At 39.4% G+C, this 15,137-nt stretch overlaps 1 protein-coding gene across 1 annotated transcript in view; it reads left to right on the forward strand.

Moving 5' to 3' along the window:
* dnah3 (dynein axonemal heavy chain 3) overlaps window positions 1-15,137 on the forward strand; it is a 174,413-nt gene that overhangs the window by 50,453 nt on the left and 108,823 nt on the right. Inside the window, exons 13-16 of the mRNA XM_078418267.1 lie at window positions 235-340; window positions 1,864-2,042; window positions 9,522-9,706; window positions 13,478-13,601. Of these exons, the coding sequence (XP_078274393.1) occupies window positions 235-340; window positions 1,864-2,042; window positions 9,522-9,706; window positions 13,478-13,601 (594 nt within the window). The remainder of the gene's footprint in view (window positions 1-234; window positions 341-1,863; window positions 2,043-9,521; window positions 9,707-13,477; window positions 13,602-15,137) is intronic.

Below are 15,137 nucleotides of genomic sequence, written 5' to 3' on the forward strand. Positions count from 1 at the left end.
AAGGGACATTTAAGGGTGAAACCTTTGTCCCTTTTTGTGGGAATCCAGTCACGTCAACACTAATTCCAGCCAATGCATTGATTAGGCTGGTGATTGCCAGAGTTAAAGCAACATTTTCTTGGAACTCATTAAGACATATACAATGTGAATTAATTTTATTATTTTTTAAATGATCATTTCCAGATACCTTTTATTACACTTGCAAGTAAATGTATTACTTTCCCTTTTGTTTAGCTATCTGAATGTATATAAAATATACAGTGATCTTTTGAATAATAAGGCAGAACAAGATGTTGCTACTTTTTTGTCAGAGAAACATTCAACGGAAGCAGTCATAAAGGTATGTTTACATATTCCAGGTGCTTCAGGCCTGTCCAAATAAGTAGCCATTTGTATACTTCAAAGATTGCAAATCATCATTTGTTTCAAGAACAAAGCCACAAGATTTTTATCTCTTTAACCTGGCGTTTTTTCAGAACACACTTTAGAACTTTTGCTGAAAGGTTTGTCAAAGGGTGGTGGGTTTATGGAACAAGCTGCCAGAGGAGGTAGTTGAGGCTGGGACTATCCCAACATTTAAGAAACAGTTAGATAGGTACATGGATAGGACAGGTTTGGATGGATATGGACCAAACGCAGGCAGGTGGGACCGGTGTAGCTGGAACATGTTGGCCGGCGTGGGCAAGTTGGGCCGAAGGGCCTGTTTCCACACTGTATCACTCTATGACTCTATGACTCAAATGGGTTTCTTTGTTCTGTACATTTTGCACCTGGCATGCACAAATAGCAATATAAATTGATCAGGAACATGAGTACAGTCTAAGTTTCACTATAATTAATTGGATAACTATAACAGAAGGCAAATCTCTTAACTGTGCAACAGTGTAATTGCATTGACTGACACTAGCCTGTAGCTGTCAATTAACATCATTAACACAGATTCTGAGAAAACTGGTGTCTCCATTTCAGCACATAAATTAAATAAATGTTGCTTGGTTACTCTGCATTTGGTGCCATCACAAGAGCAACTGAGAGCAATATTATACATTCAATTATTTGATGAACCAATACAACGACTCAATATAATGGTTCCACATTAAACAAATGCATAGAGTTTAATGGATTTCGCTTGTGCCAGCATAAATTAGAATTTTTAGGAAATTACTTATTTGCTATTTCTTTAACATGGAGATTCAGCATGCAGTTGAGAAAGAAGAAGCAAGTTTGCTTTTATGGAAAGGAGCTCTGGATATAAGAATAAGGAAGTCTTGCTGTAATAGTCCAGGGATTTGTTGAGACTGCTTGAAGTATCTACAGGTTTGGGTCCCATACTCAAACAGAGGTGTTTAACTTTGAAGTCTGCAGTGCAGGTCGCAGCAATTACCAGCACCATCCAAAAAATAACCAAGGGGGATCTGAAACCTGTTTTATTTAATGTAGTGCTTCATACTACCAAAGAGATGCCATATTTTGTTCACTTTAAAGTTCCCCTCATTTTCTTCTTTATTCTGTTTGGTAATTAAAAATTATAAGTAGAAGTACTTCAACCACATTGAATTAACATTGATAGTTTGAATACTGAGGTAAACCAAGTTCTTCCATAATGACACTAATTAAATTGATGAAATAGGTGAGGAATTTTGAAATTTGGCTGGGAAATTTTTTAAACCTTGTTCTTTTCCATCTGGGAAGCGAAGGGGGAAGCAAGTGGATGAGTTTCCCATGCTACCTGTAATGCGCCCAGATATGTTTGTGCTTTACTGATGCAGTATTGCACTTTTGAGTTGTTGAAGATTAGTTGTTGCATTATAGATTGTTTGCTAAATCTTGTGATTTTTACTAACCTTTGCTTCTCACTGCCAGAAAATAACCAGTTTGCAGAAACTCTGCAATGAAATATCCCTGATGCACGTTACTGTCCCACTAGCCATGTTTTGCCTTGATGCTGTCAGCCTGAATGCAGATCTCTGCGCTCAAGCTCTTAAGCTAAAGGAGACTTTGATTGAGTCCGTGGTGCAGGAAAATCGGAAATTAAACACAAGGTAAATTGTACAATTTGACATTTGCAGTGTTTGTTAAAAAATGGGTCACATTACATGATATGAAAATATTGAATAAATGGCCTCCAAGTCTGCTCAAATTTGATCGAAGGTTCGTAAACAGTACTTCTAATCTTTTCCAAATTTAAACATGAAATAGTTTGAGAAAACCAATGAAATAAAGTAGGAGGATTGATTTCTTTCCAATTCAACAAAATAGATCTTCTGGCCATTAATGTAAGAAAAGCAATCATCCGACAAATGGGGGGAGATAAACAAGTAGAGTCCATCATTGGTAAACCAAAAATTGCAGTAATGGGATGGGGCTGTAGATCAATATTCAAAACCGTAGACAAAGTACTGAAAATGTCTTTCCAGTACCTTTCCAAGGAAGAGCATGACCAAAACATATGGGTAAGAGAAGCTATCTCAGAGTGACATCTATCACATATAGGATTTATATGGGAATAAAAACGAGCCAGTTTATCTTTGGACATATGAGCCCTATGAACGACTTTAAACTGTATCAAAGAGTGTTTAGCGCATATAGAAGAAAAGTTAACAAGTCGAAGAATTTTATTCCAATTGTCAATAGGGATAGTAAGATTAAGTTCTCTTTCCCAATCATTCTTAATTTTATAAAAGGGATCAGAGTGTATTTTCATAATTATATTATAAAGATTTGATATTACACCCTTTTGAAGGGGGTTTAATTGTAACATATTCTCCAAAATACCCTTAGAGTCTCGGTTAGGGAAAGAAGGAAGAACCGTGTTTAAAAAATTCCTAATCTGTAAATATCTAAAAAAGTGAGGACTGGACAAATTATATTTGTTAGATAATTGTTCAAAAGACATGAAACAATTATCCAAAAATAAATCTGAAAATCGTACTATACCTTTAATCCTCCAAACTAGATAGGCTTGATCCATCAGAGAGGGGTGAAAGAAAAAATTCGATACAATGGGCATCTCTAAAATAAAATAATTCAATCCAAAAAATTTCCGAAATTGAAACCATATTCGTAAGGTATGTTTAACTATCGGATTGTCAATTTGTTTATGTAACTTAGAAGGAGCTAAAGGAAGAGAAGTTCCTAAGATAGAGCCCAATGAAAATCCTTGTACCGATTTAGTTTCCAAATCTACCCAATGAGGACTCGGAGATAAGTCCAAGTCGTTTAGCCAACATTTCAGGTAACGAATATTAGTTGCCCAATAATAGAATCTAAAATTAGGCAATGCCAATCCACCTTCCTTTTTGGATTTTTGTAAATGTTTTTTCCCTAATCTAGGATTTTTATTTTGCCATATATATGAAGATATTTTAGAATCAACTTTATCAAAAAAGGATTTGGGAATAAAAATTGGTATTGCTTGAAATATATATAAAAACTTAGGTAAAATAATCATCTTGATAGCATTAATCCGGCCTACCAGAGATATTGATAATGGTGACCATTTAGTACATAAACATTTAATCTGATCCAATAAGGGTAAACAATTAACCCCAAATAAATCCTTATGTTTTTTGGTAATCTTAATCCCTAAATATATAAAATAATCATTAACTAATTTAAAAGGTAAGTTATTATAAATTGGAACCAGTCTATTTAAAGGAAATAGTTCGCTCTTATTAAGATTCAATTTGTATCCAGAAAAAGTGCTAAACTGAGCTAATAAAGATATAACTGCAGGAATAGAATTTTCAGGATCAGAAATATATAATAGCAAGTCATCTGCATATAATGACAATTTATGTGTTTCCATTCCACGAATAATACCAGAAATGTTGGGGGATTCTCTAATGGCAATTGCCAAAGGCTCCAATGCAATATTAAATAATAAAGGACTAAGGGGACAACCTTGCCTAGTACCACGAAACAATCGAAAAAATGGTGATCTTTGGTTATTAGAAAAAACCGAGGCAACTGGAGTTTGATAAATCAATTTAATCCAAGATATGAATGTTGGACTAAAATTAAACTTCTCAAGGACCGTAAATAAATAAGGCCATTCCACCCTGTCGAAAGCTTTCTCCGCATCTAATGAGATGACACATTCTGAAGTATTACATGGAGAAGTATAGACAATATTCATCAACCTTCTAATATTAAAAAAGGAATACCGGTTTTTGATGAAACCTGTTTGGTCGCCCGAAATAATTTGAGGTAATATCTTTTCCAACCTCATCGCCAATAACTTGGAAAAAATCTTAGAGTCTACATTTAACAGAGATATTGGTCTATAAGAAGCACAGTCAGTGGGATCTTTATCTTTTTTCAAAATTAAGGAAAGAGAAGCTCTATAAAAAGATTGTGGTAATTTGCCCAGGCTAATTGCTTCTTCAAAAACTTTATAAAGCCAAGGGGAAAGAATAGAGGAAAAGAACATAAAATTCCACTGTATACCCATCTGGGCCTGGAGCTTTCCCAGAATTCATTGAAGAAATAATATTCTGGATTTCTATATTCGTAAGCGATTTATCTAGTGATAAATTTTCTTCAAATGATAATTTTGGAAATTTCAATTCCCCTAAAAAATCATGCATATTATTAGAATCTTGCGGGAATTCAGAGTAATATAAAGAAGTATAAAAATCCTGAAAAGATTTGTTTATCTCGTCATGATTAGCTGTCAATTCCCCATTCTGTTTACGAATCTTAACAATTTGACGCTTGGCCGAAACATTCTTCAACTGATTAGCTAATAATTTACCAGATTTATCACTGTGTATGTAAAATTCAGATCTAGATTTCATTAATTGATTTTCAATCAAAGATGTGAGTAACAGATTGTGTTCCATTTGAAGTTCAATTCTCTGCTTATAAAGCTCCCTAGTAGGAGTAGTCAAGTATTTCTTATCGATTTCTTTAATCCTATCAACCAATAAAAGAGTCTCATTCTTGATACGTTTCCTCAAAGCTACAGAGTAGGAAATAATCTGACCACGTATGTATGCTTTGAACGTGTCCCAGAGTATCCCATAAGAAATTTCCTCTGTCGAATTCGTTGAGAAGAAAAAGTCAATCTGTTCCTTCATGAATTTAATAAAGTCCTGATCTTGCAGTAGGGTAGAATCAAATCGCCAATACTTGGTGATAAAAACTGTATCTGTTAACTTGATGGAGAGCTTCAGTGGGGAGTGGTCCGAAATGGCTATAATGTCATAGTCACAACCAGTTACAGATGGAATAAGACGAGAGTCAATAAAAAAAGTAATCAATTCTCGAATAAGAATGATAAACATGTGAAAAAAAAGAAAACTCTTTGTCTTTGGGATGAAGAAATCTCCAAAATATCAACCATTCCAGAGTCAGTCAAAAAGGAATTAATATGAGAGGCCGACTTGTTTGGTAATGGCTGAGAAGATTTTGATCTATCTAACAGCGGATTTAAACAACAATTAAAGTCACCACCCATTATTAGCTTATATTCATTTAGATTGGGTAAGGTAGTAAATAAAGACTTGAAAAATTCAGGGTAATCCACATTCAGAGCATAAACATTAAGCATTACAACCTTGGTGTTAGAAAGTAATCCAGTAATTAATAAAAATCTACCATTTGGGTCCGAAATGACATCGTGGTGAACAAATGTAATAGAAGAGTTAATGAAAATTGAAACTCCATTTATTTTGGCGTTTGCGTTTGAGTGGTACTGTTGCCCTTTCCAGAACCTAAAAAAACGTTGATTGTCCTCCTTCCTAACATGAGTTTCTTGTAAAAAAATAATTTGTGCATTCAGTCTTTGGAACACTTTAAAAATCTTTTTCCGTTTAATTGGATGGTTTAAACCATTAGTATTCCAAGAGACAAAATTAATAAACTGAGCCATATTGCTGAGGTCAAGCCTTTGGTATATAAAAGGTTAACCAAAGTATAAACTCATGTACCCGGAAGAGGAACAAAAATACAGGGAGGAACCGGAAATGGCGACACATCGGACATATTAGTAGTTTTACAACAGTCCAGAAAAGAAGAAAAAAAACAGTATATGAAACTAGAAAACATATAAAACAGACCTTAAATCCACCCCCCACCCACGGAAAAACCCCTCTGGACCTATAGAAGGCCAGAAAAAAAAGAATTAATACTAAATCTACACCCATATCACCAGCGGACAGCTCCTAATAATAATTTAAAAAAAAATAAATGATCCACCGAGAGTTCAAAAAAAAAAAAAAAAAAGTCTTAGGACTTTTTTTATTTTCAAGTAAAGTCATTCTGAGTATAAAAAAAGCTATCTGTCTCAGGGCGTTTTACAGAATGCAGGTTGTTCAGGTTTGGTGAAGGAAAAGTATTCAGTGCCACAGCACTCAACTTTTTGATCAGAAAATGCTCAGTGGGTAAGGCAGCGTATGGAAGGAGACACCGAGACATTTTAGATTTTGAAGATTTCACCTGCTGAACCTTTCTAGCATTTTCTGTTTTTGGTTTAGACTTCCAGCATCTACAGCTATTTTTTTTGTTTGTTTTCATTTCCCCCTTGACTGTTGTTTGAAGGAATTTCAATTTTTTTGTCCACCATTGAAGGCAAACCTAAATCCCAAACTAAACTCCATTCATTCCTAATCCTAACATTAACACTCACATTACCATGGAGCCTGCCACAATGGAGCCTGCCACAATCTAAAATTGAACTATAATCTAGACTGCTCCAGAAAAAAAGTGTTTTGATGCCCATTCATTGTTAAAAGAGGACTGTGTGGTTGGAACAGTGGGGCATTTTAACTTTCCAAATATCGATTGGGACTGCTGAAATGTGAAGGGAGTGGATGAGTGAAATTTGTTATGTGTTTTTGGAGGAAAATGTTCTCTATAATTGTATGGATTACCTATAGAGAAGAGCAAAACTCAACCTCCTCTTGGGAAACAAGATAAAGAGGTGACTGAAGTGTTAGTGGGGATGCACTTTGGGACCAATGACCACAATTCTATTAGTTTAAAATAATTATGGAAAAGGATAGGACGGTTGACTAAATTGGGGCAAGGCCAATTTTTATACTAGACAGGATCTTACAAAAGCTGATAACTGAGGTTGTTGCAAGTAAAGGGATAGCTGGTAAGTGGGAAGCTTTTGGAAGTGAAATAGGGAGAGTTCAGGGCCACCATGTTCCTGAGTGAAGGGCAAGACTGGCAGAAGTAGGGAACCCTGGGTGACAATAAACATTGAGACTCTGGTCAAGAAAACAAAGGAGCTATGTGTCAGGTATAAGTTGATGGAATCAAATGAATCCCTTGAAGAATATAGGAGGTCTGGGAATGCACAAGAGGAAAATAGGAAGATCAAAAAGCTTTGGCAAATAAGGTAAAGGAGAACACATAGAATTCTAAAATTATATTAACAACAAATAAGTAACCAGGGAGAGAATATGGCCCTTTAAAAGTCAATGAGGTTGTCTATGTGTTGGGCCACAGGAGAAGAGTGACAGGTAAAATGAATATTTTGTATATATTATGGAGAAAGGTATGAACACGAGGAAGCGGGGACTTAGTGCTGTCTTGAAGAGAGTCCACATTACAGAAAAGTAGGTGCTGGAGATCCAAATAGATATAAAGGTAGATAAATCCTGGTCCTGATCAAGTCTATCTTAGGACATTGTACGAAGCTGGGGATGAAATTGTGGGGCCCATGGCAGAGATATTTGTGTCATCAATAGCCATGGATGAGGTGCCGGGAGACTGAAGACTGGCAAATGTTTGCCTCTGTTTAAGAAAGGCTGCAAGGAAAAGCCTGGGACCTACAGACTGGTGAACCTAACCTAACATCAGTGATGGGCAGCATGTTGGAGGGGATTCTGAGACAAGTTCTAAGACATTTGGAAAACCAAAAACTGATTAGGGATAGTCAGCATGACTTTGTGCATGGGAAATCGTATGTCACATTATTTGATTGAGTTTTTTGAAGAGGTGACCAAGAAGATTGAGTGCTATGCAATAGACGTTGACAAAAGACGTTGACGGCGGCACGGTGGCGCAGCGGTAGAGTTGCTGCTTTACAGCGAATGCAGCGCCGGAGACTCAGGTTCGATCCTGACTACGGGTGCTGTACTGTAAGGAGTTTGTACGTTCTCCCCGTGACCTGCGTGGGTTTTCTCGGAGATCTTCGGTTTCCTCCCACACTCCAAAGTCGTACAGGTATGTAGGTTAATTGACAGGGTAAATGTAAAAATTGTCCCTAGTGTGTGTAGGATAGTGTTAGTGTGCAGGGATTGCTGGGCGGCGCGGACTTGGTGGGCCGAAAAGGCCTGTTTCCGCGCTGTATCTGAAATATGAAATAATATGAAAATACTCTCTGGTGGGTTATATCGCATGGGATCCAAGGTGAGGTAGCCAATTAGATACAAACTCTGCAGAAGGGTCCCAACCAAAAACGTCAGCTATCCACGTTCTCCACGGATGCTGCTTCATCCGGTGAGTTAGTCCAGCATTTTGTGTCTTTCTTGGATACAAAATTGGCTTGAAGGTGGGAGAGAGTGGGTGGGTGGGTGCACAGGGGTTGTTTTTCAGGCTGGAGGCCTGAAACAAGTGGTGAGCCAAAGGAATTAGTGCTGGGTCCACTGTTGTTCGCCTTTTATATTAACAATTTGGATGTGAATGTAGGTGGCATGTTAGTAAGTTTGCAGATTACACTAAAATTGATGGTATTGCAAATTGTGGAAAAGTTTATCTAAGATTACAATGAGATGTTAATCAACTGGACCAAAGGGTCAAGGGATGGCAGGTGGAGTTTAATTTAGATAGAGACGAGGTGTGGCATTTTGGCCAAAACAAGAGCAGGCACATAGTTCCATGAAAGTGGCGGCACAGGTGGACAGGGTGTGGAGAAAATGTTTGGCGCGCTTGCCTTCATCAGTCAGTATATTGGGTCCAAGAGTTTGGATTGGACACCATATTACAGCTGAACAAGATATTGGTAAGACCACATTTGAAGTTGCATGTACAAGAAGGATATCATGAACAGAAGGGGTGCAAAATTGGTCCAGATGGTTTGAGTTATAGGGAGAGACTGGGTCTTTTCCCCCTGGAATGTGGAGTGTAGGAGGCTTTAGAGTGACTTTATAAAGTCATGAGGCACATGGTTAAGATAAATAGTCTTATTCCATATTCAAGCAGCTTATTCCATATTCAAACACAGTGTGGTGTGAATATGGAATAAGCTGTCAGAGGAAGTGTCAGAGGTGGTACAATTATGACATTTGAAAGACTATTGAATAGGTACATGGATAAGAGTATATGAGCCAGGCTCAGCAAGTGGGATTAGCTTGGTTAGGCAACTTGGTCAGCATGAATGGGTTGGACCGAAGGGTTTGTTTCCATGATGAATATCTCTACGACGTTTCTGAGGGATTATCCACTCATTTGATGATGACTCCCTGTTAGTTTTGAGTTGGAGATTTATGATCCCTATAACCGTGCATGCAGTGACTGTATCTTAAATCTCACAGTCAAAGTACAGGTTGGTGTTCTTTTCTCTCTAGTATTTGCGCGCAGTATGAGGAAATATCTGATCGGATCCATGAAATTCCCGAGAGCACAGAAGAGCTTGTGGAACTTGACACTTACATGAAAAAGGCCAGTGACGTCACTATTGTAAAGCTGAAGGCAGAAATCTTTGAAGCAACAGATAGACTGGACTTTTTACTAGACTATGCCACACTGTCAGGTGAGCAAGAGAAAGTTTCGAGGATGATGTACATTTTGTAGAATTAGCATTATTTGAAATGCACATCATCCTTGAATTTACGCTGATCAGCCAAAACATTATGACCACCTGCCTAATATGCTGTTGGTCCTCTGTGTGCCGCCAAAACAGCGCCGACCTGCTGAGGCATGGACTCTACAAGACCCCTGAAGGTGTCCTGTGGTATCTGGCACCAAAACATTAGCAGCAGATCCTTCAAGTCCGGTAAGTTGCGAGGTGGAGCCACCATGGATCGGATTGTCGATCCAGCACATCCCACAGATGCTCAATCGGATTGAGATCTGGAGAACTTGGAGGCCAGGGCAACACCATGAACACTTCATCATGTTCCTCAAACCATTCCCGAACAATGTGTGCAGTGTGGCAGGGCGCATTATCCTGCTGAAAGAGGCCACTGCCATCAGGGAATACCATTGCCACGAAGGGGTGTACCTGGTCTGCAATGATGTTTAGGTAGGTGACACATGTCAAATTGACGTCCACATGAATGGCCGGACCCAGGGTTGTCCAGCAAAACATTGCCCAGGACATCACACTCCCTCCACCGGCTTGTAATCTTTCTACAGTCGGTTCGGATCAGACGGGATAGCCTTTGTTGCCCTTGCGCATCGATGAGCCTTGGGCGCCCAACACCCTGTCACCGGTTTGTGGTTAGCCCCTCCTCGGACCACTGTCGGTAGATAGCTTAGTCAAGGGGTATGGGGAGAGGGCAGGAACAGGGTACTGATTGTGAATGATCAGCCATGATCACAGTGAATGCCAGTGCTGGCTCAAAAGGCCGAATGGCCTCCTCCTGCACCTATTGTCTATTGTCTTCACTTGAAGCGCATAGGGTAAACAGTAATCAGAAATTAATTACAAATACAGCAATAATCATGGCAAGTGTAAAACAGCAGAATGGTGCAAGATCATAGAGCAATCTGAAGCAACGCCTAGAAATGCAATAATGGAATATCCGAATATAGTATAGTTCACAGTAAGAATATGTGGCAGTACCGCAGGGATGAGAATGTTAAAGACGTGATGGATTCAGGAGTCTGATAGCAGAGGGAATCAATGTGTAATCAGATACACATGCAGCTTGCCGATCTCGTACACACCAAAAGGAAACCTATAAATATTTTAGGTTGAGTTTCAGATTTTGTTAAATTATTCATCCTTGATTTATTGTTGAGAGACACCCAACGCCTTATTGAGTATCCCTGATTTTATTGATTCTTTCACTCAAAGGTTGTTCCAAATTTTCAGGGTGTAACAAAATAAATGTAGGATTCAAGAATTCGGATCAATAAAAGGAAAAAGCAAATCCTGAAGAGCACAAATAACTATTTATTAAAGCAAAATACAAGTAAAGTGCAGAACAATTATCAATAAAGTAACAATATAAAATAACAGGTCTCACTCACTCCCCTCTGCGTATTGGAGTCGCCTGACTGCACAGACTGGCATCAGCACTCACCACAGTCCAAGTTCTCTTTTTTTTTTTTTTTTTTCTTCTTTTTTTTTTTTTCATTTTCAAAGACTTTATTCAGCACATTCACATGATACATCACATCAAAACCACATTCAGAGGTTACAAGTCATCAAATAATCATTATAATACAATGTTGCCTTCATTATTTACAATGCTCTCAACCCCCCGCGGTGACCAGCGCCCACGGAAGGCCTCCAGAGTCCCCGTGGTCTCCGCGTGTTCCCTCTCTAGGGTCACACGCGCACGGACGTAGGCCCGGAAGAGGGGAAGGCAGCCGACTCTGGCAAGACCATCGACCGCCCGCTGCCTGGACCCGCGAATGGCCAACTTGTCCAAGTTTTTTCTCTCTCTCTCTCTCTCTCTCTCTCTCTCTCTCTCTCTCTCTCTCTCTCTCTCTCTCTCTCTCTCTCTCTCTCTCTCTCTCTCTCTCTCTCTCTCTCTCTCTCTCTCTCTCTCTCTCTCTCTCTCTCTCTCTCTACTCTCTCTCTCTCTCTCTCTCCTCTCTCTCTCTCTCTCTCTCTCTCTCTCTCATCTCTCTCTTCTCTCTCTCTCTCATCTCTCTCTCTCTCTCTCTCTCTCTCTCTCTCTCTCTCTCTCTCTCTCTCTCTCTCTCTCTCTCTCTCTCTCTCTCTCTCTCTCTCTCTCTCTCTCTCTCTCTCTCTCTCTCTCTCTCTCTCTCTCTCTCTCTCCCTCTCTCCCCCCCCTCTCTCTCTCCCTCTCTCCCTCTCTCTCTCTCTCCCTCTCTCCCCCCCTCTCTCTCTCCCTCTCTCCCTCTCCCCCTCCCCCTCCCCCCTCCCCCTCTCTCTCCCGTTGGTGAAGGTATCTTCTAGTGGTAGAAGCGTGCACTTATATAATAACTTTATCTCTAAGAACAACAGGTTAACGTGTCAAACTAGCTGTCCTCCTTGGTACCATAATCCCATGAGTTACTTGTCCTATCAGATGCTGAGCTCGTCTCGGATGTCTCTGTGAAGGCAAAGCTTATCTTAGTGGCCTCACGGGTGTCCTCATGACTGGTCCCTTCGATTTAGCTTAAGCACTTCTTCGAAAACATCTACTTGTTTTCCTAGGCAGATTTTAAATATGGTATTGCTAGTGTAGCTGACAACTCAATTTTAGCTGACAAAGTCTGTTTAACCCTTACATTACACAGGGCTATTAGAGGAAGCTGAAATGGTTCCAAAACGTGTCAAATCCTGGACCCCTGTTCCAAGCCTACTGGAATGTGAAAGATAGTTAGCATGATGATTTTTTTATTTTTTGTTTAGATCCAGATATTCTGGAATATAAAGCAGCCCTTTCATGTTTTCGGTCATCTTAACATGGCCCAAAATGAATGAAATGAGGCGGAGAATCCAACAGTATTTTGCCCGTCTATCCAAATAACCTTTTGTTTGGCATTATCCAATAATTGTATATAATTTTGTGTCAAACTTACAAATACTCCATTAGCATTATTTCAACAGCATCTGTGAAGAGAGAAGCAGAGTTAATGTTTCAGGGTGAAGACAGTAAATCAGAATTGGGAAATATTAGAGATAAATTAAATTTTTAAAGATAGAATACATTTTAAAGTGCAGGGAAAGACAAAGGGATGGAAGCCAGGAGAGATTGCATAAAGAAAGTGGTGATGAGGCAGATGAAAGAAGGTAATACATTTTTTTGTTTCCCTTTCCATGTGCAGTACATTACATTTGACCAGCATATTTCATCAATCATTGTTCTGATGCGTAACATTTAAATGATGGTCCATTTGCTTGACATATTGGAAAACTGAGTGGAATTCTTTATAAACTTCTGTTTCAATCGGGTCGTTGGTGTATTTTTTGTACGCTGATGAAATTTGGTCTACCTGGGCAACTACAGGCAAAGACTTTCAAAGGGTAGTTCAATTCATTTTGTTATTTCTGAGCTTTCTCTTCCAATTCTATGCCCCTTGTAATCTTGGTGTCATTTATCTAACTTTGACTACTTATTAAATTGCAGGTTGCCTGGTTGCACAAGTAGATATTAATGATCAAGTTTCAGTATCTGAAGAATGTCATAAATTCTTCCTTTACACATGGAAATAGGAGTTAACTATTATACCATGAAGCTGGTGTCAGACCTGATGTTGATATATTAATCTGTACAATGGCCTCGTCACTCGATATGTTGAAATTATTCAGCCGGTTAAAAAACAAGTGTTATGATGTGATTCATAATAACTTGCATTATTCAGATGATTATTTCTCTGAGATTTTCCGTTTATATTCTAGCGGATCATTTGATGCTGAATAGTCAAGTCTTCAACTGGCCGCAACAGATTATACAGTTGCTTGATTCACATCGGGACCGACTGCTGAACAAGAGAGATGATGTAGATGATAACCTGAGGACTCGGTTTGTACCTAAAAAAAATTCTTCCATGCATTTCAGAAATAAAGTAGAATTGTTCCCTTTTGTGAATGTGAAAGATACATCCTCTGGATGCGCTGGGACGCATCCTCAGTGATGTGACCTGGGGTCATGGGGTGTTTCGGGTCTCACAACATCAGACACTCTCGCCTAGGCGACCCAGCCGGGGTTGATCAGGCCCCAACTTGCATCCCAGCAGCAACCGCCCACGGATCTCAGAATCTTCTTGACAAATTGAAATTAAGTGTCCTGCATGGGACCCTCTCTGCATGTTCAGCTTTCATCAGTTTTTCCTTTTATTGTCCATTACGACTAAGACGCACTGTCTCGGCTAGCCGTGCGTTTGGCCCATATCCTTCACAAAACATTTCTTTCCATGTACCTGTTCAAATGTTTTTTTAATGTTATTGTACCTCCCTCAAAAACTTCCTCTGGCAGCTTGTTCAATACACCCATCACCCTCTGTGTAAAAATGTTTCCCCTCAAGTCAAGTCAAGTTTATTTGTCACATACACATACACGATATGCAGTGAAATGAAAGTGGCAATGCCTGCGGATTGTGCAAAAAAACATAAATTACAATTTCAGCATATAAATTAAAATTAATACAGAAAAGAAAATGTAGTCCCTGTAGTTATAATAGTTAACAGTCCTGATGGCCTGTGGGAAGAAACTCCGTCTCATCCTCTCCGTTTTCACAGCATGACAGCGGTGTCGTTTGCCTGACCGTAGCAGCTGGAACAGTCCTGGGGTGGTAGGGGTCCCTCATAATCTTGCTTGTTCTCGATCTGCACCTCCTGATGTATAGGTCCTGCAGGGGGGCGAGTGTAGTTCCCATGGTGCGTTCTGCCGAACACACTACTCTCTGCAGGGCCTTCCTGTCCTGGGCAGAGCTGTTCCCAAACCAGACTGTGATGTTGCCGGACAGGATGCTCTCTACAGCCCCAGAGTAGAAGCAATGAAGGATCCTCAGAGACACTCTGAATTTCCTCAGCTGTCTAAGGTGGTAAAGGCGTTGCTTTGCCTTACCCACCAGAGCGGCAATGTGTGTTGTCCATGTCAGATCCTCTTTGATGTGGACTCCCAGGTATTTAAAGCTGCTCACCCTATCTACCCTATTCCCATGAAATCTTTCTCCTCTTACCTTAAATGTAGGTTCTCTGGTTTTTAATTGTCCTAACTTGAGAAAAAGACTACATTCATCCTTTTTTACATCCTTTTTCTAACATAATTCAGCCCTTCTGCAAACTCAGAGCAAAACAAAGATAGGTAATACCAACCCCCATCGTCATTCTGAGATTTTTCCCCCCACTTTTTTCCCCCATTTAAGGTCATAAGATTATGGCTGGTCCATCTCTCCTAACCCCATCCTTCTGCCTTCTCCCCATAACCTCTAATCAAGCCAATCAAACTAATCAAGCCTTATCAAACCAATTTTGAGTTGCCTTTAGCTGAGATACTTGTTTTTTAAAAACTAATTTCTAGCCTAATAGTGAAAATTGTGCCGGGGTAAATGTACAG

Source organism: Rhinoraja longicauda, chromosome 21 (genome assembly GCF_053455715.1).
Source record: "Rhinoraja longicauda isolate Sanriku21f chromosome 21, sRhiLon1.1, whole genome shotgun sequence".
Lineage (NCBI taxonomy): Eukaryota > Metazoa > Chordata > Chondrichthyes > Rajiformes > Arhynchobatidae > Rhinoraja > Rhinoraja longicauda.